Consider the following 27,613-nt stretch of genomic DNA (forward strand, 5'->3'; position numbering starts at 1 on the left):
AAACAGGTCATTCTGTCACCAGGAGCTGGTCTCAGTCCATGGCACAGAGCGACGTGCCCCTGGCAGCCCCAGGGAGGGGAAGGGGAAGCCACTGGGAGGGGTACTCAGTTATCTGGGAGGCCCTGAGGAGGCGTGGCCAAGGGCCACCTGAATGCTGTGGGGCTCCACCCAGGATAGTGATGGCTGGTTGGCTTCGCATGAGGAAGTGACAAGAACTTTAGGCTGGGCCCCCAACATGCCATGTGCAAGGGCCTTGTTCAATCCGGAACTGAACTGACACCACTCCCAGCTGGTGCAGGGCAAAGTCCCCCAGGAGCTCTCAGAAATATAATTTTTTTAATCTTTGCCAATTTGATGTGGAGTGCAGCTAACAGCATGTATTTTAATTTGTATCTCATTAGCAAGTGAGAACAATTTTTTCATGTTTCTTGGTTTCTTGTATTTCATATTCTGTAAATTGCTCTTTCATTGTTTTCCATAATTTTCTATTAAGGAATGCCTCTTTCACCTACTGGTATATAAGATATCTTCATAAATAAGATTATTACTTTTTTATGTCACATATGCTTCAGATATTTTTCCAAATTTGTCAAAATCTTTTTTCAAGACAGAATTTTTGCTATGTTGCCCAGACCAGTCTCAAACTCCTGGGCTCAAGCAATCCTCCTGCCTCAGCCTCTCAAGTAGCTGGGATTACAGGTATGCGCCACCAAGCGAGACCCCAATTTGTCCAACATCTTTTTGCCTTCCTTCTGTTGTGTCTTTTGTTGTTGTTTTATGTTTTGTTTTTTTCTTTGCCCTCAAACATTTTCCTCTCCAATTTTTTTTTTTTAAGAGACAGAGTCTCACTCTATTGCCCAAGCTGGAGTGCAGGTGTGATCATACCTCACTACAGCCTCAAACTCCTGGGTTCAAGCAGTCCTCCCACCTCAGCCTCTTAAGGGACTACAGGAGTACACTGCTGCACTTAGCTAATGTTTTTATTTACAGAGACAGGTTCTCACTTTGTTATCCAGGATGGTCTCAAACCCCTGGCTTCAAGTGATCCTCCCATCTTGGCCTCCCAAAGTGCTGAGATAACAAGAGTGAGCCACTACACCCACCTGTTGTTTTTGTTTTTTTTTTTTAAACACGAAAATGTTTCACTTTTATGTGAAACTAGAAACCAGCATAGCAACTAATTACAGATTTCAATGTTAAAGCCAGAAACTGGATTAAAAACCTGGCTTATCCATGTTAGTATAGCAGTGACAAGAAAAAAAAAAGAAAAAACCTGGCTCAACTACTTATTAGATGCATGACCATGGGCAAAGTACTTAACTTCTCTGAGACTCAGTTTCCTTATCTGTAGTTTCCCAAGTCCATTGAGCAAATAATAAGCATTTATTAATACTAGCTTATTAATAAACAAGGGTTCACGCCTGTAATCCCAGCATTTTGGGAGGCCAACGTGGGTAGATCACTTGAACCCAGGAGTTCAAGTCCAACCTGGGCAACATGGTGAAACTGTGTCTCTACAAAAAATACAAAAATTAGCAGGGTGTGGTGGTGCACGCCTGTGGTCCCAGCTACTCGGGAGGCTGAGGTGGCAGAATCACTTAAGCCCTGGAGACAGAGGTTGCAGTGAGCCAAAGTCACACCACTGCACTCTAGCCTGGGCGATACAGCAAGGCCCTACCTCAAAAAACAAAACAAAACAAAACAAAAAACAAAAAACAAAAAACAAAAAACTAGCTGTTACTATCATCATTAGTAGGCACCACACTTTAAATTCCAACAGCAGTTCTCAAATTTAAGTCTGCATAAAAGACACCTAATACTTTTCTTTTAAAAATCTAGATTCCTGGCAAAAGTGCAGTGGTGCATGTACTCCTAGCAACTCAGGAGGCCAGGGCAGGAGGATCAATTGAGGCCAGGAGTTCAAGGCTGTAGTATGCTATAATCATGCCTAATAATAGCCACTGCACTCCAAGCAGGCACCATAGCAAGACCCTGTCTCTTTAAAAAAAAAAAAAAAAAAATCTGGATTCCTCACATTCAATCCCTAGATATTTTGATTATGTAGGTCCAGGATAGGCCCTAAAACATACATTTCTAACAAGTATCTGCAGGTGGTTCTGACGCAGGCAGTCTAGGAGCACTCCTAAAAGAAAAATACTCATTTATGGATTCTGTCTTTGGTGATATACATGGAATATCCTTCTTTCTTTACTCCAGAATTAAATAAATATTGACTATTTTCTCCTATATTCTTATTGATCCTTTTAAAAATATTTAATACACCTAAAATTCACTTATTATGTGGTTGGCTAACGGAACACCATTTGGTGAAAAATCACACCTTTCCTCTCTAATTTAAAAGCATCTCCTTTACCACCAGGAACTACTGCTGCTGGTTCCATTGCTTTACCATATGATTCAATGACTGGAAAGAAAAAGCTCCTCATTACTCGTTTTTCAAATTTTTCTTGCTCATAATCTTGCGGGTCTAATTTGCCAAACTATTTTTTTCTGTGCCTGGTGATATTCAGTGACTTAACAGAGGTGGGGGATTTTACAAATTAATTTCAAAGTAATTCTGCCTTTCATTGGGATTTTTGTTGGAATAACATTAAAACTTTGAAATTAATGTGGAAACAAGTAATGCCTCTCCATTTCTTCATGTTTATTTTAATATTTAAATATATTTTCTTCCTTAAGACCATCTACATTTATTAATAACAATTCCTTGGTGTTTTATACTTCTGTTATAGAAGAGAGAGGTAGTTTTAAGCATGAACTTGCAACTCAGATTGCTTAGGATGTAATCCAGGCTCTAGCCCTTACCAGCTGTGTGAGTTACCCTTCAGCAGTCTTAACTTTTCCAAGTCTCAGTTTAGGGACATAACAATACTATCTACCTAATATAACTGCTATGAAAAGAAAATGAGACAATGTGTGTGATAGGGTTTACACAAAGACTTGCAGGAAGGAAATGTTCAATATGTGATAGCCAATATTATTAAGATTAATGGGACTATTTTCTAATCATATTTTCTAACTAATTATTGCTTGTTTCCAGGAAAGTTGCTGATGTCTTCTTTTTTATCTTATGTTCTCAATATATTCCCAAACTTTCTAACAGTTTTTCTGTCAATTATCTAAATAAGGAAAAACATTAGCTACTTAAAATCAAGCAAGACATAAAAAAATTTGATTAAAAAAAGTTTTAAAATATTACCAAAAAATTAAAACGAGATGAATAGGAAATATTTTCAAAGAGTAGATATATGAAGCTAATTTACATCATCTAGTCCTAAGAAGAGAAAGAACTACTCAATAAACTACGCTGAAACAAATGGCTGGTTATGTAGAAAACATTTAATTGGCCAGGCACGGTGGTTCACATCTGTAATCCCAGCACTTTGGGAGGCCCAGGCAGGTAAGCAGATCACCCAAGGCCAGGAGTCCAAGACCAGCCTGGCCAACATGGTGAAACTCCATCTCTACCAAAAATACAAAACTTAAGCTGGGCGTGGTGGCTCACACCTGTAATCCCAGCACTTCGGAAAGCTGAGGCGGGCAGATCACCTGAGGTCGGGAGTTCAAGACCATCCTGACCAACATGGAGAAACCCCATCTCTACTAAAAATACAAAATTAGGTGGACATGGTGGCACATGCCTGTAATCCCAGCTACTTGGGAGGCTGAGGCAAGAGGATCACTTGAACCCGGGAGGCGGAGGTTGCGGTAAAGTGAGAATATGCCATTGCACTCCAGCCTGGGGAATAAGAGCGAAACTCCATCTCAAAAAAAAAAAAATACAAAATACAAAAATTAGCGGGGTGTGGTGGTGTACGCCTGTAATCCCAGCTACTCAGGGGACTGAGGTGGGAGAATCGCTTGAACCTGGGAGGCAGAGGTTGCAATGAGCCAAGATCACTCCACTGCACTCCAGCCTGGGCAACAGAGTGGGACTCCATCTCAAAAAAAAAAAAAAAAAAAAAAAAACTTTAAATTGCATCCTCAATTTAAACCATATACCAACACAAATAACAGAGAATCAAAGTTGGCCAGGCACAGTGGCTCATGCCTGTAATCTCAGCACTTTGAGAGGCCATAGCAAGAGGATCACTTGACACCAGGAGTTCAAACCAAGCCTGGGCAACATAGTGAGACCCTGTCTCTACAAGAAATAAAAATAAAAATAAATAGCGGGGGACGGTGGCATGTGCCCGTAGTCCCAGCTACTCAGGAAGCTGAGAAGAGAGGACCACTCGAGCCCAAGAGTTCAAGGCTGCAGTGAGCCAAGATCGTACCACTGCACTCTGGCCTGGCGATATAGCAAGACTTTGTCTCAAAAACTAATTTTTCTTTCATTAAAAAAAATTAAATTTAAAACCAAACCTTAAAAATTCTAGAAGACCACTCCTAGCAGCATTGTTTATAAAAGCAAAAAAAAAAAAAAAAAACCTAAACATAACTCAAAATGTCATTTTCAGTAACTGCCATTTTATGAAAATTTACGTATTATATTTATTATTGCCTGCCCTCCTTCCCTCAGCCTCCGGCCCACACTAGAATATGAGCTCTGGAAGAGCAGGATGTTTTTTTCTGTTTCCTTCACTGATATGTTCCAAGAGCCTATGCCTGGCATAGATAGAGTAGCAATCAATAAAAATCTGATGAAGGAATTGTGCATCAACAAGAGAATAAACTATAGTGTATTTGTATAATGGAATACTATATAGCAGCAAAAATTACAATTACATCATCATACATCGCTCTCAGAAATACTGAATGAAAAAAATGAAGTTTCAGAATAATACATACAGTATAAAATGTAAAATTATAAAATGTAGAAGTATAAAAAATAAATATGTAGTGTTTAGGACAGACTTTCCCAACAGGACACCTGAAGAGGGGAAATTAGGGCTTTATCTTGAAAAATGTAAAAATTACGAACATACATTTATTACATAATTCACAAAAGTCAATCTCTCATTTTAATAAATACTACTTGGTCATTATTTAAAACAGAAAAAAAAACTGTCATATCAACTTATTTGCAAACAAGAAAACAGAAACCTAACTGCAAAATAAAATATTCAACAGTGGCAAAGTAAAGCCAAACATACCTATAAGTTCAGGTGGATTTCTTTCATTAAAGCGCTCACACAGACGAATAAAGGTCTCGGTATTCTCAGTGGTAGGGCACTCACCATGTCTAGTAATATAGAAAAAGTTTTTTTGAAAAAAGAGATTACAAATTGTGATGAAAGGTTTCAATATTAAAGAACCTCAATATATAACTTACCCTTTACACTGAAGTTTTATATATTTGATTCCTTCTTTTTCTATGTCATTTCTGTCATAGAACCTTGAAGTATTTGTCAGGTCCACCAATAAGCCCATTTTAACCTAAAAAAAAAAAGGGGGGGCAGATTTACTAGTAACTTACTTTGTTCCCAAATAAGTTGACTAAATGGCAATACTACAGTTCATCCAACTGCATTGAGGGAGATTTTGTATGTACTTTGCCCTTGAGCAATTGATAATAAAAGTACCACTTATCTAAGTCTTATTCAAGACACTAAAACTAAGCAGGCACTTGATAAAATAAATTAACTCCCAAACTAAGGAAGGAACAGGAATATAAGCAAAACAAATTCTACTGCCAACATCACAAAAGTTTATGCAAAAGAGAAAACACTAGAGTTTTCTCTAGTGTTTGCTGCATATACCTCTGCACCTATGACTTATTAGACAAGAGGCCAGAGCAGGAATAGCACCTATCTGAAATATACCACAACTCAAGCTCCAGGCACACATCACCCACCCCAGCCTTCCAAGCAGCCACTACCAATAACTCTGTTAATATCTACTGACTACACCATTTTATATCCCAGGCTTAAAAGATGAGACAAACCATTTATATCATATATATGATGTGTGTGTGTGTGTGTGTGTATATATATCTTATCTCATTATATATATTATATAGGTGTCCCTTTCTTTGTTATTAACAACTCTTCTATTTTCTGAAAATATACTAAAGCCTCAAGTTACGTTTTTTTGAAAAGAAGCAAGGTTAAAAATAGAAACAATCTTATTAAGAAGATGGCAGTATGGGAGAGAAATTTGGCCAGGCACAGTGGCTCATGCCTGTAATCTTAGCACTTTGAGAGGCCGTGGCAAGAGGATCACTTGAAAAACCATGTGTTTGGGGGAAAAAAGATTAAAAAATTAAATAAGAAATTTCCCTCTCCTTATCATATAAAAACAAGGTACATTGTTAAAAAAAAAAAAAAAAAAAGAGTTTCATTTTCTGTAAAACTAAGGCACATAAAATCCACACATTCATAAAAAATGTCTAAGTTCTGCCAAAAAGTTAAGAACACTGCAGAAGCTATATGGAAAGGAAGAAAAGAGAAGCAGACCCAGGAGCAGCAGATTTTAGAAAAAAGGCAACAAAAGTACATTTCCGGTAAGAAAGAGTTCACCATAAAGTGGTAGACCTATCTCTCATCTACACAAGAGCTGAGAAATCTGGAGAAGATGGGACAGATTACAGGGAAGCAGAAGCATAGCAAGGGGGAAATACAGTGAAGACACACAAAAGCAGTAAAAATGACCCTATGCTGGTAAATTTCACAAAATGTCAGCACACATATTCCGGTTTCATAAAGAAACCATCCAAGTAAAGCAGTAAGAAGACTCTAAACTGAAATGCTTGGGACTTGAAGTGTTTAGGATTTCAGATTTTTCAATATTTGCATTATACTTACAGGTTGAGCAATCCTAATACGAAAATCCAAAATCTGTAATGTTCCAATAAGCATTTCCTTTGGGCATCATGTAGATGCTAAAAAAAGATTCAGATTTTATAATTTTGGATGAGGGATGCTCAACTTGTACATACTTTAATGGAATACTATAAATCTGTAAAAAAAAAAAAAAAAAACAAGAAGTTCTATGTGCTGATATATGAAGATCTTCAGAGTATACTCTTCAGTTGGAAATGCAAGGTTCACACCAGCATATATAATGTGCTACCTTGAGTGTGCAGGGGAGAACACAGCAATCTGTGTTTTTTGTTGCTTATATACACATAAAGAAATTTTGAAAGGATGTATTAAAAAACCTAAAAACATTGGAACCTGTGTGGTATGTGGTGAGGGACTAGGCAGATAGAGAGCAACAGTGAGAGGGAGACTTCATGACACCAACCTTTCAAAACTTTTGGATTTTTGAAATAAGTGAACGTATTGTCTATTTCTTAAATGACAAAAATCATTATCATGATTTTTAGGTACCATGTGATGCCTAAGAATCACACCTTGGGCAGTTAAATTCTAACACACAGGGTAAAAAAGTACGTATAGTCAAAATTCTCTCATAAATTCCTTAAATAACCAATGAAGAACAGTATACATGGCCATATGCGTATTACCGGAGGCTTAATCCCATCCCAATAAGTCGATCATAGCCAATGTTTCTTTCTGGATTGGAACAAAAATCATTATTTCTTCCGTTGAGCACTAGCTGAAGACGTTGATTTGCGTTCAGGGGCCTTAAGTATGAAAAATCTTTAAAACCTAGAATCACAATCAGCCAGCAAGGCAGTCTCACTAACAAATGCACACCAATACTGAGGCTAGAAAAAGTAGTAGTAAATTCACACATCTTCCACCTCATTCTGAAGCATATACTCTAATATAAAAAGAAGACAATTTATACCACATAGGTTGATGGTTGTTTCAATCCCCAAATTTTCCTGCTTGGTATTTATTTTCTCTCCTATCAGCACCCCGACTTTCCTCCAAAAGCCCCTCTTACCTTTTTTTTTTTTTTTGAAACCGCCCAGGCTGGAGTGCAGTGGCACGATCTCGGCTCACTGCAAGCTCCGCCTCCCGGATTCACGCCATTCTCCTGCCTCAGCCTCCCGAGCTGCTGGGAAGGCGCCCTCTACCACGCCCGGCTAATTTCTTTTTGTATTTTTAGTAGAGACGGGGTTTCACTGTGTTAGCCAGGATGAAAAAGCCAGCTTTCTCCACTTTAATCCTTGAGTTTCCGCTCCCTCCCTCTTCCCCCCTTGGGTCGCCACAGGAAAAAAAAAAAGGCAAGAGAAACAATCTGCACTTACTTTAATTGATATATTTTATGTATTTATGGGGTATATGTGATATTTTGTTACTGCATGTAATGTGTAATGATGAAATCAGGGTATCTGGAGTATCCATCACCTTGAGTATTTATCATTTCTATGTGTTAAAGAGTATTTCAAGTTCTCTCTTCTAGCTACTTGGAAATACACAATACAATCATTGCTAACAACAGTCACCTTACCCTGCTATCGAAAATAAGAATTTATACATTATATCTAACTATATGTTTGCACTAACCAACCTCCCTTCACCACGCCCCTCCTGCCCACACACCCTTCCCACCCTCTGATATCTATCATCTCTCATTCTACTCTCTATTTCCATGAGATCAATTTTTTTTTAAGAGATAGGGTCTCGTTCTGTTGCCCAGGCTGGAATGTAGTAGCACAATCACAGCTCATGGTAACCTCAAACTCCTGGGTTCAAGTGATCCTTTCATCTCAGCCTCCCAAGTTCTAGGACTACAGATGTGAGACGAACTTTTTTGGCTCCCACAGGAGTGAAAATGTGAAATGTGTCATTCTGTGTCTGGCTTATTTCACTTAACATAATGACCTCAAGTTCCACCCATGTGTTGCAAATGACGGTTTCATTCTTCTTCATGGCTGCATAGTATTCCATTGTGTATATATGCCACATTTTCTTTATCCATTCATCCACTGAAGGACACTTAGGTTGATTCCATACCTTTGCTATTGTCAACAGTGCTGCAATAAATATGCAAGTGCAGGTATGTATCCCTTTGATATAATTATTTCTGTTCCTTTGGGTACATACTCAGTAGTGAAACCGCTAGATCATATAGCAGTTCTACTTCAGTTTTCTGAAAAATGTCCATACTGTTTTCCATGGTGGCTGCACTAATTTACATTCCAATCAACATATAAGAGTTCCCTTTTCTCCACATCCTTGCCAGCATCTGTGGGTTTTTGTCTTTATAATAGTTTTGTTGTTTTGTTTGTTTGCTTGTTTGAGAGAGACAGGGTTTTGCTCTGCCACCCAGGATGGAGTGCAGTAGCACAATCATAGCTCACCACTGTAACTTCGATCTTCTGGGGTCAAAGGATCCCTCCACCTCAGTCTCCTGAGTAGGTAAGATGGTAGGCATGTACCTCAAGCCTGGCTAATTTTTTAAATTTTTTTAAAGATGATGTCTAGTTATGTTATCAAGGCTAGTCTCAAATTCCTGGCCCCAAGTAATCCTCCCATCTATCTCAGTTTCCCAAAGTACTAGGATTACAGATATGAGCCAGTGTACCTGGTCACAAATAGCCATTCTAACTGGTGCAAGATGATATTTCACTGTGGTTTGGATTTGCATTTTCCTGATGTTTAGTAATGTTGAGCATGTTTTTAGCATTTTTTCATATATCTGTTGGCCATTTGTATGTCTTCTTCTGAGAAATGTCTATTCACATCTTTGCCCACTTTTTAATGGGATTTTTTTTCCTGTTGTGTCCAGTTCTTTGTATATTCTGGATACTAATCCCTCAGAAGAATAGTTTGCAAATATATTCTCCTATTCAATACGTTGTTATTTCACTCTGTTGTTTCCTTTGCTGTGCAGAAGCTTTTTTTTTTTTTTTAATTTTATTTTTTGAGACAGAGTCTCACTCACTGCCCAGGCTGGAGTACAGTGTTGTGAATGTAAATCACTGCAGCCTTGACCTACTGGGCTCAAGCAGTCATCCTGCCTCAGCCTCCCAAGTAGCTGGGACCACAGGTATGTGCCACCAAGAAATGAGGTCTCACTCTGTTGCCTGGGCTGTTCTCCAATTCCTGGGCTCAAGCAATCCTCCCACCTTGGCCTCCCAAAGTGCTAGGATTACAGACGTGAGTCACTGCCCACTGCACCCAGCACAGATGCTTTCTGGTTTCCTATCCTCCCATTTGTCTACTGTTGTTTTAGTTGTGTTTTTGAGGTCTTAGCCATAAAATTGTTACTAAACCAATGTCCTACAGTGTTTTCCCTATGCTTTCTTCTCAAAACTACTGTTTTACGCTTTCAGGTCTTACATTTAAAGTCTTTAATCCATCTTGAGTTGATTTTGTATATGGTGAGAGATAAAGGTCCAGTTATTCTTCTGTATATGGATATCCAATTTTCCCAACACCATTTATTAAAGAGAGTGTCCTGTCCCCAGTGCATGTTCTTGGTGCCTTTGTTTAAATCAGCTGGCTGTAAATGCGTGCATTTATTTCTGGATTCTCTATTCTGTTCCATTAGTCTGTTTTTATACCACTACCATGCTGTTTTGGTTACTATAGCCTTGTAATATATTGTAAAGTAGTGTGATGCCCATAGCTTTGTTCCTTTTGCTCAAGATTGCTTTGGTTATTCAGGGTCATTTCAGGTTCCATATAAATGTTAGGATTCTGGTGGGGTGCAGTGTCTCATGCATGTAATCCTAGCACTTTGGGAGGCCAAGGTGGGAGAAATGCTTGAGCCCAGGAGTTGAAGACCAGCCTAGATAATACAGTGAAACCCCATTTTTTTAAAAAAAAATGTTTTAATAAAATAAAAAAGGAGTTTTTTCTATTTCTATGAAAAATGTCATTGGTATTTTTTATAGGGATTGCACTGAATATGCAGATTGCTTTGGAAAGTATGGTCATTTTAATGATATTAATTATTCCAATCCATGGGCATGGAGGTCTTTCTATTTGTTTGTGTCCCATTCAATTTCTTTCATCACTGTTCTAGTTTTCCTTGTAAAGATCGTTCACTTTCTTGGTTAAATTTATTCTTGGGTATTTTACCCTTTTTGAAGCTATTATAAATGGGATTGCCTTCTTGATTTTTTTCTCATCTAGTTCAGTATCAGCATACAGAAACACTACTGATTTCTGTATGTTGTTTTCTCTTTTTTGTTTCTTTCAAAGCCAGGGTCTCACTCTTTTGCCCAAGTTGAAGTGCAGTGGCTCAATCATGGTTCACCACAGCCTGGAACACCTGGGTTCAAGTGATCCTCCCACTTCAGCCTCCTGTGTAGCTGGAACTAGAAGAACGCAACATTGTGCCTGGACAACTTTTACATTTTTAGAAAGTATTTTGTAGAGATGGGGTCTTGCTTTGGGGTTCAGTCTGTTCTTGAACTCTTAGCCTCAAGCAATCCTCTCACCTCAGCCTCTCAAAGCGCTCTGACTACAGGGGTGTGACCTGCTGCCAGTCTGTATGTTGATTCTGTATCCTGCAACTTTACTGAATTTCTCATCAGATCTGTTTTCTGGTGGAGTCATTACGTTTTTCTAGATTTAAGATTATATCATCAGCAATGAGGGACAATTTGACTTCTTTTCCAATTTGGATGCCTTTTCTTTCTTTCTCTTGCCTGACTGCTCTAGATAGTACTTCCAGTACCATGATGAATAAGTGGACATCTTCGTCTCATTCTAATTCTCTGGGCAAAAGCTGAAAGCTTTTCCCCAATCAGTACGATGTTAGCTGTAGGCTTGTCACATATGGCCTTTATTATGTTGACGTATATTCCCTCTATGCCTAGTTTGTTGAGAGTTTTTATCATGAAGGGATGTTGGTTCTTATCAAATGCTTTGTCTGACTCTATTGAGATGATCGCGTGGTGTTTGTCCTTCATTCTACTGATGTAATGTATCACATTTATTGATTTGCGTATGCTGAACCATCATTGCATCAGAGATACTGGCCTGTTTTCTCTTTTTGTTGTGGTTTTGGTATAAATATAATGCTAGCTTTAAAGAATTAGCTAGAATTCCCTCCTCTTCAATTTTTTGAGGATTATTTGAGGATTGGTGTTAGTTCTTCCTTAAAAGTTTGGTAGAATTTGGTGGTGAAGCCATCTGACCCTGGACTTTTTGTTGGGAAATGTTTTATTACTGATTAAATCTCCCTACCTGTTATTGGTCTGCTCAGCTTTTCTATTTCTTCCTGATTCAATCTTGGTAGGTTGTATATATCTAGGAACTTATCCACTTCTGCCAGGTTTTCCAGTTAGTGTATAGTTGTTCATAATAGTCTCTGATGAGCCGGGCACAGTGGCTCACACCTGTAATCCCAACACTTTAGGAGGCCGAGGCAGGCAGATTACCTGAGGTTGGGAGTTCAAGACCAGCCTGACCACCATGGAGAAACCCTGTCTCAAGTACAAAATACAAAAAATTAGCCAGGCACAGTGGCGCATGCCTGTAATCTCAGCTAATCAGGAGGCTGAGGTAGGAGAATCTCTTGAACCTGGGAGGCAGAGGTTGCAGTGAACTGAGATCCCACCATTGTACTCCAGCCTGGGCAACAAGAGCAAAACTCCATCTCAAAAAAAAAAAAAGTATCTGATGATCTTTTGTATTTCTGTGGTATCAACTGTAATATTATCTTTCTCATTTCTGATTTAGTTTACTTGAGTCTTCTCTCATTTTTCTTGGTTGGTCTAGGAAGGGATTTATTGATTTGGTTTATCCTTTCAAAAAAACCAACTTTTCATTTTGTTGATTCTTTGTATTTTTTTTTTTAGTGTCTATTTTGCTTAGTTCTGCTCTGATCTTTATTATGTCTTTCCTTCTACTGATTTTTGGTTTGTTCTTGCTTTTCTAGTTCCTTGTGGTGTATCATTATGTATCTGAATCCTTCTACCTTTTTGATGTAGGCACTTATGCTATAAACTTCCTTCTTAGCACTGCTTTTGTTATACTTCTTCGGTTTTGGTATGTCGTGTTTCAATTTTCATGTGTTTCAAGAGGTTTATTTCCACCTTAATTTCTTCCTTAACGAAATGGTCATTCGGGAGCATGTTGTTTGATTTCCATGTATTTGTACAATTTCCAAAGTCCCTTATTATTGACTTCTAGCTTTGCTACCATTGTGGTCTGAGAAGGTATGCGATATGATTTTGACTTTTTTATTTGTTAAGGCTTGTTTTATGTCCTAACATATGGTCTATCCTAGAGAATGTTCCATTTCTTCATGAGAAAAATGGGTATTCTGTGGCTACTGAATGAAATGTTCTGTCAATGTCTGTTAGGTCCATTTAGTCCAATGTTTGTTAATTTTCTGTCTAGACGATCTGTCTAACGATGACAGTGGGGTGTTGAAGTCTCCAACTACTATTGTATGGGAGACTATATCTCCCTTTAGATCTAATAATATTTGCTTTATATATCTAGGTACTCTGATGTTGAGTGCATATATGTTTAGAATTGTTATATCCTCTTGCTAAACTGATCCTTTTATCATTATATAATGACCTTATCTCCTTTTACTGTTTTTGGCTTAAAGTCTGCTTTATCTGATATAAGTTTAGCTACTCCTGCTCACCTTTGGTTTTCATTTGCATGGAATACTTTTTCCACCCCTTTACTTTCAGTTTATGTGTGTCTTTACAGTTGAGATGAGTTTCTTGTAGGCAGCATATGGATAGGTCATGTTTCTATATCCATTCAGCCAGTTTACATCTTTTAAAGGGAAAGTGTAATCCACTTACATTCAAGGTTATTATTAATATGTTAAGGCTTATTCCTGTCATTTTATTAATTTATTTCTGGTTGTTTATTTCTGGTTGCATATCCTTTGTCCTTTCTTTCTCTCTTATTGTTTTATCTTTGCGGTTTGGTGGTATTGTGTAGTAGTAACATTTGAGGTTTTCCCCTTCATTGTTGATGTGTTTGCTCTGTCAGTGGTTTTTATTTATATTTTTGTGTTTTCATGATGATAGTTACTAGTCTTTCAATTTCAGGTACAGGACTCTCTAAAGCATTTCTTACAGGACCAGTCTAGTGGTGGTGAATTCCCTCAGCTTCTGCTTGTCTGGGAAAGACTTTATTTCTCCTTCATTTATGAAGAAAAAATAACTTTGCTGGGTATGGTATCCTTGGGTGGTAGGCATTTTCTTTCAGAACTTTGAATATATCCTCTGCTCTCTCCTGGTCTGTAAGGATTTTGCTGTGAAGTCCACTATTAGTCTAATGGGGGCTCTCTTATAAATGACTAGACACTCTTAATGTTTTTTGCATTTTCTCTTTGACTTTTGACAGTTTGATTATAATGTCTTGTGGAGAAGAACTTTTTAGATGTTATCTTTTGGGGATCTTTGATCCTCCTGGATGTCTAAACCTCTTGTTAAACTTAGAAAGTTTTCATCTATTATTTCATTAAATAGGTTTTCTAACCCTTTTGTTTTCTCTTCATCTTCTGGAACACCAAAATTTGAATATCTGGTCACTTTCTGGTGTCATATATCTCATGAAGGCTTTGCTCATTCTATTTTAGCCTTTTATCTTTATTTTTGTCTGACTGGGTTATTTCCAAAGACCTGTCTTTAAGTTCTGAGATTATTTCTTCTGCTTGATCTAGTCTATTATTGAAGTTTTCGTTCTATTTTCTATTTCATTCAATAAATTCTTCAGTTCCTGAATGTGTTTGGATTTCTGATATCTATCTACGGTAAACTTCTCATTCATACCCTGAATCGTTTTTCTGATTTGTACTGCTTTTCAGTATTCTGTATTGCTTTTCAATATTCTCTTCTTTCTTACACAGAGCTTCCTTAGTATCAAAATTTTGAATTATCTGTCCACCACTTCATGAAGTTTTTTTATTATGCTGCTGACGGATTATGAATTTTTTATCTGCTGCTGAAGGATTATTGTGTTCCTTTGGAGGTGCCATATTTCTTGTTCTTTCATGTTTCCCATGTCCTTACATTGACATCTGCACATCTGGTGTAACACTTGCTTCTCCTTTTTTTTTTTTTGAGACATGGTCTCACTATCGCCCAGGCTACAGTGAATGATCATGGCTCACTACAGCCTCAACCTCCTGGGTTCAAGTGGTCCTCCCACCTCAGCCTCCCAAGTAGCTGGGACTACAGGCACACACCACCATGCCCGGCTAATTTTTAACATTTTGTAGAGACAGGGTCTCCCTATGCTGCCCACACTGGTCTCAAACTCCTGGCCTGAAGCGATCCTCCTGCCTCAGTCTCCGAAAGTGCTGAGATTACAGGCATGAGCCACCATCCCAGCCCCAGTTTTTCTTTTTTTTTGAGATAGAGTCTCGCTCTATTGCCTGGGTTTGAGTGCATTGGTGTGATCTCAGCTCACTGCAACCTCTGTCTGCTTCCCAGGTTCGAGCGATTCTTGTGCCTCAGCCTCCTGAGTATGCTGGAATTACAAGTGCACACCAAAATGCCTGGCTAATTTTTGTATTTTTAGTAGAGACAGGGTTTTGCCATGTTGGCCAGGCTAGTCTCAAACACTTATCCTCAAGTGATCCACCTGCCTCAGCATCCCAAAGTGTTGGGATTACAGTCATGAGCCACGGCGCCCAGCCCCAGTCCCAATTTTTGGAATTAGTTTTTGTAGGGAAGGACTTTTTCCTGAAGATATATTTGTGGTGTTGCTTGGGTAGAGCACTTTGGCTATGATTGTGGATGCATGCAGTAGTGTAGTCTCTGTATGGTTTCTTCAGCTGTAAACAGAGTCAGTTTCCTTGGTAGCTTAGGGTATGGTTGTTAGTGGAGGCTATAGTAAGTTTTGCTGGGGGCCGGGACGTCAGGTGGGCATTCTCTTAAATGGAAAAACTACACGTGGAGAACAGATTAGCAGCTGCCAGAGTACAGGGACAGGGGTGAGGAGAGAGTCTGGCTATAAAGAGGTAGCATGAGGGAATTCCTTTGTGGAGATGCAGCAGTTCTATAACCACCACCATGAATTTACAGATGAGATCAAACTGTCCTGAACTACACACACACACAAATGCATATACGAAGTAAATAAGATCAGAAATCAGTTAGCAGTACTGTATCAATGTCAATTTCCTGCTTTTGATATTGTACTACAATTATATAAAATGACACCATTGTGAGAAGCTGGGAGAAGGGTTCACAGAATTCTATGTACAATTACTGCAACTTCCCTTGAGTCTATTAATTATTTTAATTAATAAGATTTTTTTAAAAGTCACCTGAAGAATAAGAGTGAACAAAGTATATTAAATCAGTGACAAAAAGAAGTTTTGTTTCTTACCTTTAGGCTCTTTAGGTAATTTGAGAGCATGCTGGGATGGAACCGATTTTCTTCAGCAACTTGACTATCATATCTTGGTCCTAACATTGTCTTCAGAGGTAAGAATCTTCCTAAACAACAAAGATAGGTAATAATTTCCATTAAAGGAAATGTTTCAGATTAAATTTCTATAATTAACAATTCTCGAATATCACCTTCTTAAAACTTTTTTTTTTTTTTTTGAGACCAAGTGTCATTCTGTCCCCCAGGATAGAGTGCAATGGTGCAATCTCAGCTCACTGAAACCTCTGCCTCCCGAGTTCAAGTGATTATCTTGCTTCAGCCTCCCAAGTAGCTGGGATTACAGGTGTGTACCACCCAAGCCCGGCTAATTTTTGTGTTTTTAGTAGAGACAGGGTTTCACCATGTTGCCCAGGCTGGTCTCGAACTACTGGGCTCAAGCAATCCACCTGCCTTGGCCTCCCAAAGTGCTGGAATTACAGGCGTGAGCCACCACATCCAGCCTCTTAAAACATTTTAAATGGAAAAGCAATCTAAAAATGCAAGTGTTCATGAAGTACTCTCAATTTAAACTGTACTTTTAAAAGATACTACCCTATATCTTTTAAGGACAAAAAAATTATTAAAATTGACAATCAAATATAACAGCAAAAGAAAAATTACCAGTGAATAGAACTTCCATTAAAACTCTAAGTTCTATACCACTACATTAAAAGTTATTAATTTAAAACCCTTAAAAATATAAGCAATCTTCCTGCCTAAGCCTCCCAAGTAGCTGGGACTGCAGGTGCATGACACCATACCCAGCTAATTTTTTTGCTGGGGGAAGCAGGTTGACAGGGTCTCACTATGTTGTCCAGGCTAGTCTCAAACTCCTGGGCTCAAGCAATCCACCCACCTCAGCCTCCCAAAGTGCTGGGATTACATGCCCTATGCGGTTTTTATTATCAGGTTGGAACTTTCTCCAACCTGATACTAAAAGGTTGTAGACCTTATTCTATATCTCAGGATAAAGATCATGCTAGAACATGACATCATTCTGAGAGAATGCTAACCAAAATCTTCCTTCAAACAACTATCAGTGGTTATTTCAGCTAGAAAGACTGTTTTTTTTTTTTTACCTTTTTTCCTGAATGACAGTATAGCATAGAGGAAGTCACTTCATATAACCAATTTTTTAAAAACGTATTTTAACTGATCTATGTATATGTATTACTTTTTGAGACAGACTGCCACTCTGTTGCCCAGGCTGGAGTACAGTGGCGTGATGTCAGCCCCTGCAGCCTCAACCTCCTGGGCTTAGGCGATCCTTCCACCTTAGCAACCCCAGTAGCTGGGACTACAGGCGCACACCACCACACTCAGCTAATTGTTTGTATTTTTTGTAGAGATGAGGTTTCATCATGTTGCCCAGGCTGGTCTCCAACTCCTAAACTCAAGCAATTCGCCCACCTCGGCCTCCCAAAATGCTGGGATTATAGGCGTGAGCCACTGAGCCTGGCCTTATATTCCAAACACAATAAAAACAATATTATCTACCTAAGTGAAGTCTTAATATTTGTCCAAAGACTTTAAACTAGATTTCATGAAAAAAAATAATTTTTTAAGATTTTGTTTTCTGCAAAATCAAAACCACCCATAACCTTCACGTTGCTAAATCAAATGGTAAACTCTCACTTCTCACCTTAAGTTCTCAGCAACATAAGAAAAACTGATCACTTTTTGATGAAAGAGGGAATTCCTGAACCATTTTTTCATGTGACTTCTAGAATACTATTATAACCTCCTGGTTTTCCTTCTAGCTCTCTGGCCTCTCCTTCTCCGTCATCTTTAGTGGCTCCCCCTCATCACCCTGACTCCTCTATGTTTTGTCTCAGGACTCAATCCTTGGATCTCTTTTATATTTTCATTCACTCCCTTGGTGTCTCATCTAGTCTCATGGCTTTAAAAGTCATCAATGTGCTAATGACTTACAAATTTATATCTCCAGCTCAAATCACTCCCTTAACTCTAGATGGATATCAACTGCCTACTGAGCCTCTACTTTACGCCTAACAGATGTCTCAGATTTGATATCCAAATCTCATCTCTTAATATTCAAACTCTAAAACCTGCTCCTTTCATGCTCTTCCCTATCTCAGCAAATAGTAACATCATTCTTTTAGCAGCCCAAGACCAAAACCTTTTAGGTTATCCTTGACTATTCTCCTTTTCTCACACCTGACATCCAATCCATCAGCAAATCCTGCAGCTCCACCTTCAAAATACATCCAAAATCTGACCACTTCTCACCACCTCCACCATCATCTGAGTTAGGTTTCTTTTACTTCATTTAGTTTAACAGATATATAGTGGGTATCTACTATGTACCAGGCATTGTTATAGGCACATGGATTACATTAGTGAAAAGGAAAAAAACAAACAAACAAAAACCAGAAAAACCCTGCTGCCCTCATAGTGTTTATATTCTATTGGGAAAATATAAACCATAAACAATAAACATAAAAAATAAATAAGAAGATTCATCCCATCAGACTTTCTCTCCCTCTTACTACTTACTTACTCTCAGAGGTCCAATCCTATTTCCATCAGCTCTTTCAGGGTTCCCTTTCCTTCTTATCCAACATCAGAGTCCACAGTAGATCATCATAATTAGTCCTCTGTAAATACCCTTAACCTCCTTGCTCTGTCCCCATTACCCAGTCACACTCACCTGAGAAAAATCCAGACCTCAATGAACTCAACCACCTAACTTCTTTGTGCCTACACATATGTAGCTGAGGCCTCCTAGAGCAAATCTCACAGCACAAAAGATGGGTGACACTATACTTCATAATCACCAATATTAAAGGCAGTCCTACCACACACCCCTATGCCTTATGATAAATATTTTACATTTTTTCCTCATTCCTAAAACATCCCCTTTTCAACTGACAACTTTAAGTTAGACTTCACTGAAAAGAAAAAAAAAAAAGGAGCCATAATAATTAAAGCTAATTGTGTATGTTTACCACATGCCAGACACTGTTTAAAATATTGTACATAATTCATTCATTTACTCCTAACAATAAGTATTGTTATTATTCCTCATTTAACAGATGAGGAGAACAAAGCAAGAGCGATTAAGCAACTTGCCGCATGTCACACCACAAATAAATGGTAAAAACAGTGATTCAAATGAAGACTATGGATGTAGAGCCCATGAATGAAACTGCTATTCAACAATGCCTCTCCACCATTAGGCAGAAACTTGCCTTGTCTTTGCCGTTAATCTATAAACCTTTCTGTATCTGAGCCCATACTCCTCCTCCCATTAAAAATCCTCCTTTCTGCTCAAGATTTCCTTACCATCTTACCTTTCAAGGGCCATCAATCAACCCTTTCTTCTTCTCCCAACCCTCACCCCCAACATCTTCAGATCTCAGACATCTGCTGGCTCATTCCCATCAGCATTTAAACAAGCCCTAAACTCTCCCTTATCCCCCAACTTATGCTTCATTTTTACTCCTCTTCATAACCAAACTTTTTAAAAAGTTTAATACACATACTCCTATCTTTACTTCATTACCTCCAATTCATTTATGTATACATGTGTCAGCAGAAGTGTAGACTTTACTTCTCTATAACTGTGCATAATTTAGCTTTTGAGCTCTCGTTCAAGATAGCCCACAGTCAAATCAGGACTCTCCTCCTGGATGTGATTACATTCCTCAAAGGTAAAGACCCTGGCACTGGGGGAAAGGGGAGCAACTGCTATTTGTACACCATCTTTTTCCTCTCTTGCTTCCAGTAAACTGAACTGTATTGCATCTGGTCTTCGGGCATCATTAGTTTCCATCCCAGCGGCATCTGCTGATATGACTAAGGCCCATCCATAGCCTTGGTAGATGGGTTAATGAAGATAGTCCTACATCTTCCATGTTCCAGCCCCTGCCTCCTCCTCAGCCAGTTGGCTGATCATTCCTTTTGGCCACTCTATGCCCACTCTTTTGACCACTCTATCCGAAAGGTAGGAAAGGTAGCAATTAGCCTCTTAAACAGGTCTCAGAGCCATCTACACATATTCCTCAGCAATCCCCTACAACTCTCTAAGAGACTTGCAACAAAGTAGCTCATTAATCCACTCCAATCTGGCCTCTGATCCCACATTGCCACTGAAAATACTTGTCATAGTCACCAACAGATTTTACCAACTTTTCTGGTATCTTAACATTTCAGCAGCATTTCACGTATCCGGCAACTCCTTCCTTCTTGAAAATCTCTTCTGTCTTCCATGACACCCAAACTCCTGTTAGTTTCAATCACCCACCTCACACCTCCCTCAATTTCTAGCTATTCGTCCTCAACTCCTTTGTTCCCTCTTTCTTCTTTAACCAACTTATAAATGTCAGGTTTCTAGGGGTTCCTTTGTGCACCTTCTCTACTCTCTCTACGGTCTCTGCCTGGGAGAAGTTTTATCTATTGCCATGGTAGAAATGACACTATCTGTTGGTCACATTCAATTTACTTTCTTCTTCCAGGACACAATGAAAGACTAGCTTTCTCAGTTTCTCTTGTAGTTGGGTGAGGGCCATGTTCTGGATTCTGGCCAACGGGATACGGGCCAAAGTTAACTATACGACTACCAAGGCTGGCCAAAAACCCCCTGAGAGATCACCCATGCTTGCTCCTCCACTTTCATGGCAACTTTAGAAGTCACATGTTTAAGATGACAGCATCACAAGATGGAAAGAGCCTAGCAAGTTGCTAATCACAGAAGAGTAGCCTGGGAAAGTTGCCCAATACAACACATTCTGATATGAGCAAGAAATATAATTTGATTGGAACTCCTGAGTTTTGGGCAGTTGTTTATGAGAGGAACTAGTATTACAGGCATACTTTGCTTTACTGCACTTCACAGATACTGCATTTTTTAATAAATTGAAGGTCTGTGGCAACCTTTTGTCTATCAAGTCTAGCACCATAATTTATCCAACAGTATGTGCTCATTTTGTGTCTGTGCCACATTTTGTGGAACTAACTTCCACAACAGTTCAAGCTTTTTGATTATTATTATATTTGTTACAGTGATCTATGATCAGTGATCTCTGATGTTACAACTGTAATTGTTTTGGGGTGCCATGAATGACACCCATAAAATGGCAAGCTTAATAAATCAATGCTGTACATGTTTTCACCGCTCCACCAAGCAGCCATTCCCCGTCTCCCTCCCTCTCCTTAAGCCTCCCTATTTCCTGAGACACAATAATATTGAAATTAGGTCAATTAATAACCCTACAATGTCCTCTAAGTGTTCAAGTGCAATGAAGAATCATATGTCTCTCAATTAAATCAAAAACTAGAAATTATTAAGTTCAGTGAAGAAGGTACACTGAAAGCCCAGATACGCCAAAAGCTAGGCCTCTTGCACCAGTTAGCCAAGTTGTAAATGAAAAGGAAAAATTCGCAGAGGATGTTACAAGTGCTACTCCAGTGAACACACAAATGATAAGAAAGCGAAATAACCAGTCTTTTTTTTTTTTTTTAAGACGGAGTCTCGCTCTGTCACCAAGCTGGAGTCAGTGGCGCGACCTCGGCTCACTGCAACCTCCGTGTGCCTCCCAGGTTCAAGCGATTCTCCTGCCTCAGCCTCTTGAGTAGCTGGGACTACAGGTGCACGCCACCACGCCCAGCTAATTTTTTTGTATTTTTAGTAGAGACGGGGTTTTACCATATTCGCCAGGCTGGTCTCAAACTCCTGACCTCGTGATTCACATGCCTCAGCCTCCCAAAGTGCCGGGATTACAGGTGTAAGCCACCATGCCTGGCCGAAAGCAAAACAGTCTTATTGCTGATATGGAGAAAATTTCAGTGGTCTGAATAGATCAAACCAGCCACAACATTTCCACTTAAGCCAAAGCCTAATCCAGACCAAGGCAACAATTTCCTTCAATTCTACAAAGGCTGAGAGAGGTAAGGAAGCCGCAGAAGAAAAATCTGAAGCTAGCAGAGGTTGATTCATAAGGTTTAAGGAAAGAAGCCATCTCTCTAACATAAAAGTACAAGGTAAAGGGCTGTTATGGAAGCTGTAGAAAATTATCCAGAAGATATAGCTAAGATAATTGACGAACATGGCTACACTAAACAACAGAAAAACAGTCTTCTATCAGAAGAAAATGCCATCTAGGGCTTTCATAGCTAGACAGAAGACAATGCCTAGATTCAAAGCTTCAAACGACAGGCTGACTTTCTTGTCAGGAGCTGGTAACTTCAAGTTGAAGCCAGTGCTCATTTACCATTCTGAAAATACTAGGGCCCTTAAGGAAGTATGCTAAATCTGTCTGTGCTCTATCAATGAACAACAAGCCTGGATGACATCCCATCTGTTTACAGAATGTTTTACTGAATTTTCTGAAGCCCACTCTTGAGACTTACTGCTCAGAAAAAAAGATTCCTTCCAAAATATTACTGCTCACTGACTATGCACCTAGGCACCCAAGAGCTCTGATGGAAATGTACAGGGAGATTAATGTTGGTTCCATGCCTACTAACATAACAGCCCATGGATCAAGGGGTAGTTTCAGTTTTCAAGTCCTATATTATTTTTGTTTTTCTTCACAGAGTGGGTTCCCTAAAAAGGTCTTATTATTTAAGAAATACATTTCATAAGGTTATAACTGCCATATGTAGTAATTTCTCTGATGGATCGGGCAAAATAAATAAAAAATTTTCTGGAAAGGATTCACCATTCTAGATGCCATTAAGAATATTCATGATTCATAGAAGAAAGTCAAAATATCAACAACAGGAGTCTGAAATGTTTATTATAACCCTCATGGATGACTTTGAGGAGTTCAAGACTTCAGTGGAGTAACTGCAGATGTAGTGGAAATAGCAGAAGAACTAGAATTAGAAGTGCAGCCTGAAAGTTAGCCAGCCATAGTAGCACACACCTGTAGTCCCACCTACTCAGGAGACTGGGGTGGCAGAATAGCTTGAACCCAGGAGTTCGAGGCTGCAGTGAGCCAGGATCATGCCATTGCATTCCAGCCTGGAGGACACAGTGAGACCCTGTCTCAAAAAAATATAAATAAATAACTGTTTGTTTGTTTGTTTTGAGACGGAGTCTTAGTGCGTCGCCCAGGCTGGAATACAATGGCACGACCTCGGCTCACTGCAACCTCCACCTCTCAGGTTCAAGCAATTCTCCTGCCTCAGCTTCATGAGTAGCTGGGTTTACAGGCGCCTGCCACCATGCCCAGCTAATTTTTATATTTTTAGTAGAGACGCAGTTTCACCATGTTGGCCAGGCTGGTTTCAAACTCCTGACCTCAGGTGATCTGCCCGCCTCGGCCTCCCAAAGTGCTGGGATTACAGATGTGAGCCACCGCGCCTGGCCAATACAAACATTTTTTAAAGCGGAGCCTGAAGATGTGACCAAATTGCTGCAATCTCATGATAAAACTTCAACAGATGAGGAGTTGCTTCTTACAAATGAGCAAAGTGGTTTCCTGATATGGAATCTGGCCCCAGTGAAGATGTGAATATTGCTGAAGTGACAATAAAGGATTTAGAATATTACATAAACTTAATTGATAAAGCAGCAGCAGGGTTGGGGAGAACTGACTCCAACCCCGAAGAAAGTTCTGCCGTGGCTAAAGAAAGTTCTACCATGGCTAAAATGCTACAGAAAAATCTTTCATGAAGGGAAGAATCAATCTATGCAGCAAATTTCAGTGCTGTCTGATTTCAAAAACTTGCCACAGCCAAACAGATCCGTTGAAAGAAGCCACACAGCGCTGCAAATTCCATGAGACAGGCGAAAAACCATGAGCTCCCAAAGTGTGAAAGGGGGGAAAAACCTGCCTCTGAACACACATTCCCCACTGGGGAATCTGAAAATCCAGATCACAGGAGAAGGATTTAACTTTACCTACAGCTGAAATGAATTTAGGGAGCCGAGTGAAGTCTAAAAGTAGAAGCAGCCGCAGGCAGAGTCTTGTAGGTACTCCCAGTCTCCAGCTCAAGTCCAAGGAAGCCATTCCTGACTACATCTCACAGGGGCCCTCAGGGAAAGGAGACAGCAGAATTAGGGAGGGTCATGGGGGAAAAAAGCTTCCAAATGAAACTCATAATAATTCTGACTGGGCATGAATTTTCTTGAGCAGAATCTAGGGAATGAATGGGAACTGCTGCAGATATAAGCACAGAAGCTGCCCAGTGGGTACACAGGGAGGCAGACAGGGAGGGACAGGGCCTGAAAGCCATGCTCGCTTTCTCAGTGGGGAAACTTACATTCAGAGGCAAGGTCTGAGGAGTGGGGGGGTGCACCACAGAAGACCAGCCTCACCAACTGCATGGGAGCTGCGTGAAGTCTTTCATTACCAGCTATCCCCCACTTCCCTGGCAAACTATGTGACACAGCAGAGGCCGCCATAATCCTCTCTGGAACATAACCCCATTAGCCCAAGAACCACCCCCCATCTCCTAAAGTGGCTGCAGTAAGCCCCACCCAGGGAGAGTCTAAGCTCAGATCCACCTAACCCTTCCCCTACCTGATGGTATTCTCTACCTGCCCTGGTTGCTGAACACAAAAGACAGAAATTCTTGGGAGCTTTATGCCCCACCCATTGCCTGAGAAACCAGAATACTTACCCTGGCCAACTTAGGACAAACTTAGTCCCCCAACTAGCACCACAGCTAATGATCTCTTGAAAGCACCGCCTCCTGGCTGCAAGCCAACTAACTCAGGCCATTACAGCAACTCATGACAAAGTAATCCTGCTCCCAGGAAAGATAAAATAACAGCTAATATACCACTGCCTGCAACAATCTGGCTAATCAGAGGTCCTGAGTCTGTCCACATGACAACTTCACTGCTAGCATAACCAGCATTCAAGAAAGCCGGCACATTAAATATATCTACAACCAAGGACTCTCCCAGAGTCTACTTACTGCCCTGCCACCCTTACCAGAGTAGGAGCTAGTATCAATGGCTGGGACACCTGAAGATGGATTACATCACAGGACTCTGCAGACATTCTTCAGCACCAGCCCTGGGACCTGGTAGCTCCACAGTGTGACTAGAACCAGAAGAGCAATAACAATCACACCAATCCAGCTCTCAGGAAGCCCCAAACCCCATCCCTAGAGGAAGGGAGAGAGCACAACATGAAGGGATCAGCCTGTGGGACAAAAGAATCTGAACAGAGGCCTTGAGTTTCAGACCTTTCCACTGAAACAGACTACCCAAATGAGAAGGAATCAGAAAAGTGATTCTGGTAATATGACAAAACAGGGTTCTATAAAACCCCCAAATACCATACTAGCTCCCCAGCAATGGATCCAAACCAGGAAGAAATTTCTGAATTGGCAGATAAAGAATTCAGAAGATTGATTATTCAGCTACTCAAGGAGATACCAGAAAAAGGTGAAAACCAACTTAAAGAAATTTTTAAAAATACAAGATATGGATGAAAAATTCTCCAGAGAGAAACAGATATCATAAAGAAAAAACAATCACAAATTCTGGAAATGAAAGACACACTTAGAGAAATACAAAATACACTGGAAAATTTCAATAATAGACTAGAACAAGTAGAAGAAAGTACTTCAGAGCTCAAAGACAAGGCTTTCAAATTAACCCAATCATACAAAAACAAAGAAAAAAAATCTTTTTAAATGAACAAAGCCTCCAAGAAATGTGGGATTATGTTAAACAGCCAACCCTAAGAATAACTGGTATTCCTGAGGAAGAAGAGAAATATAAAAGTTTGAAGAACTTATTTGAGGAAATAATTGAGGAAAACTTCCCTGGCCTTGCTAGAGATCTAGACACCCAAATACAAGAAGTTCAAATAACACCTAGGAAATTCATCACAAAGATCATGACCTAGGCACATAGTTATCAGGTTATCTAAAGTCAAGATGAAGGACAGAAACTTAAGAGCTGTGAGACAATAGCATCAGATAACCCATAAGGGAAAACCTAACCGATTAACAGCCGATTTCTCAGCAGAAACCTTACAAGCCAGAAGGGACTGATGTCCTATCTTTAGTTTCCTGAAACAATATAACTGTCAGCCAAGAATTTTGTATTCAGCAAAACTAGGCTTCATAAATGAAGGAGAGATAGTCTTTTTCAGATAAACAAATGCTTAGAGAATTGGCCACAAGAAATGAAAGACACACTACAAGAAATGCTAAAAGGAGTTTTAAACCTTGAAACAAAACCTCAAAATACACGAAAAGAGAACCTCCTTAAAGCATAAATTTCACAGGGCCTATAAAACTGTAACAGAATTTTTTTAAAAAAAAGTATTTAGGCAACAACTAGCAAGATGAATAGAACAGTACTTTACATCTCAATACTGCATTACATTGAATATAAATGGCCCAAATGCTCCTTTTAAAAGACACAGAATGGCAGAATGGATAACAACCCATGAACCAGGTATCTGCTGCCTTCAAGAAACTCACCTAATGCATAAAGACTCATATAAACTTAAGGTAAAGGGGTAGAAAAAGATATTCTACGCAAATGGAAATCCAAAGTGTGCAGGAATAGCTATTGTAATGTCAGACAAAACAAACTTTAAAGGAATAACAGTTTAAAAGGACAGAGAAGGACATTATATAATGAAAAAAGGATTTGTCCAACAGGAAAATATCACAATCCTATATATGTGCCTAACCCTGGAGCTCCAAAATTTGTAAAACAATTATACTAGAGACCTAAAAAATTAAATACACAGCAACAAAAGAATAGTGGGGGACTTCAATACTCCAGTGACGGCACTAGACAGGTCATCAAGACAAAAGTCAACAAAGAAAGAATAGACTTAAACTATACCCTAGAACAAATGGACTTAACAGATATTTAGTCTCAATAAATTTAAGATAATTGAAATTCTATTTAATGTCCTCTCATACTACAGTGGAATAAAATTGAAAATTAACTCCAAAAGGAACCCTCAAAACTACACAGATACAGGACCGGGCATGGTGGCTCACGCCTATAATCCCAGTACTTTGGGAGGCCGAGGCGGGTGGATCACCTGAGGTCTGGAGTTCAAGACCAGCCTGGCCAACATGATGAAACCCCACCTCTACTGAAAATACAAAAATTAGCTGGGCGTGGTGGCACATGCCTGTAATCCCAGCTACTCAGGAGGCTGAGGCAGGAGAATTGTTTGAACCTGGGAGGCAGGGGTTGCAATGAGCCAAGATTGCGCCATTGCACTCTAGACTGGGCGAAAGAGCAAGACTCCATCTCAAAAAAAAAACAAATAAATAAAAATAAATAAAATTTAAAAAATTAAAACTATAGAAATACATGGAAATTAAAATTTCTGCTCTTGAATAATCTTTGGTCAACAATGAAATAAAGATGGAAATTTAAAAATTTTTTGAACTGAATGATAACAGTGACACAACCTATCAAAACCTCTGAGACACAGCAAAAGCAGTACTAAGAGGAAAGTTCATAGCAT

General features: G+C 39.3%; 1 protein-coding gene across 3 annotated transcripts in view; it reads right to left on the reverse strand.

Annotated features, from left to right (window-relative positions):
- Positions 1 to 27,613, reverse strand: part of RNGTT (RNA guanylyltransferase and 5'-phosphatase) — a 332,045-nt gene that overhangs the window by 296,017 nt on the left and 8,415 nt on the right. For all 3 annotated transcript variants that reach the window (XM_050789534.1, XM_050789536.1, XM_050789535.1), the window contains exons 2-4: positions 16,143 to 16,252; positions 5,297 to 5,400; positions 5,118 to 5,206 (exon numbers count right to left, since the gene is read on the reverse strand). In XM_050789534.1, the coding sequence (XP_050645491.1) occupies positions 5,118 to 5,206; positions 5,297 to 5,400; positions 16,143 to 16,252 (303 nt within the window). The remainder of the gene's footprint in view (positions 1 to 5,117; positions 5,207 to 5,296; positions 5,401 to 16,142; positions 16,253 to 27,613) is intronic.

Source organism: Macaca thibetana, chromosome 4 (assembly GCF_024542745.1).
Source record: "Macaca thibetana thibetana isolate TM-01 chromosome 4, ASM2454274v1, whole genome shotgun sequence".
In the NCBI taxonomy this organism is placed as follows: Eukaryota; Metazoa; Chordata; class Mammalia; order Primates; family Cercopithecidae; genus Macaca; species Macaca thibetana.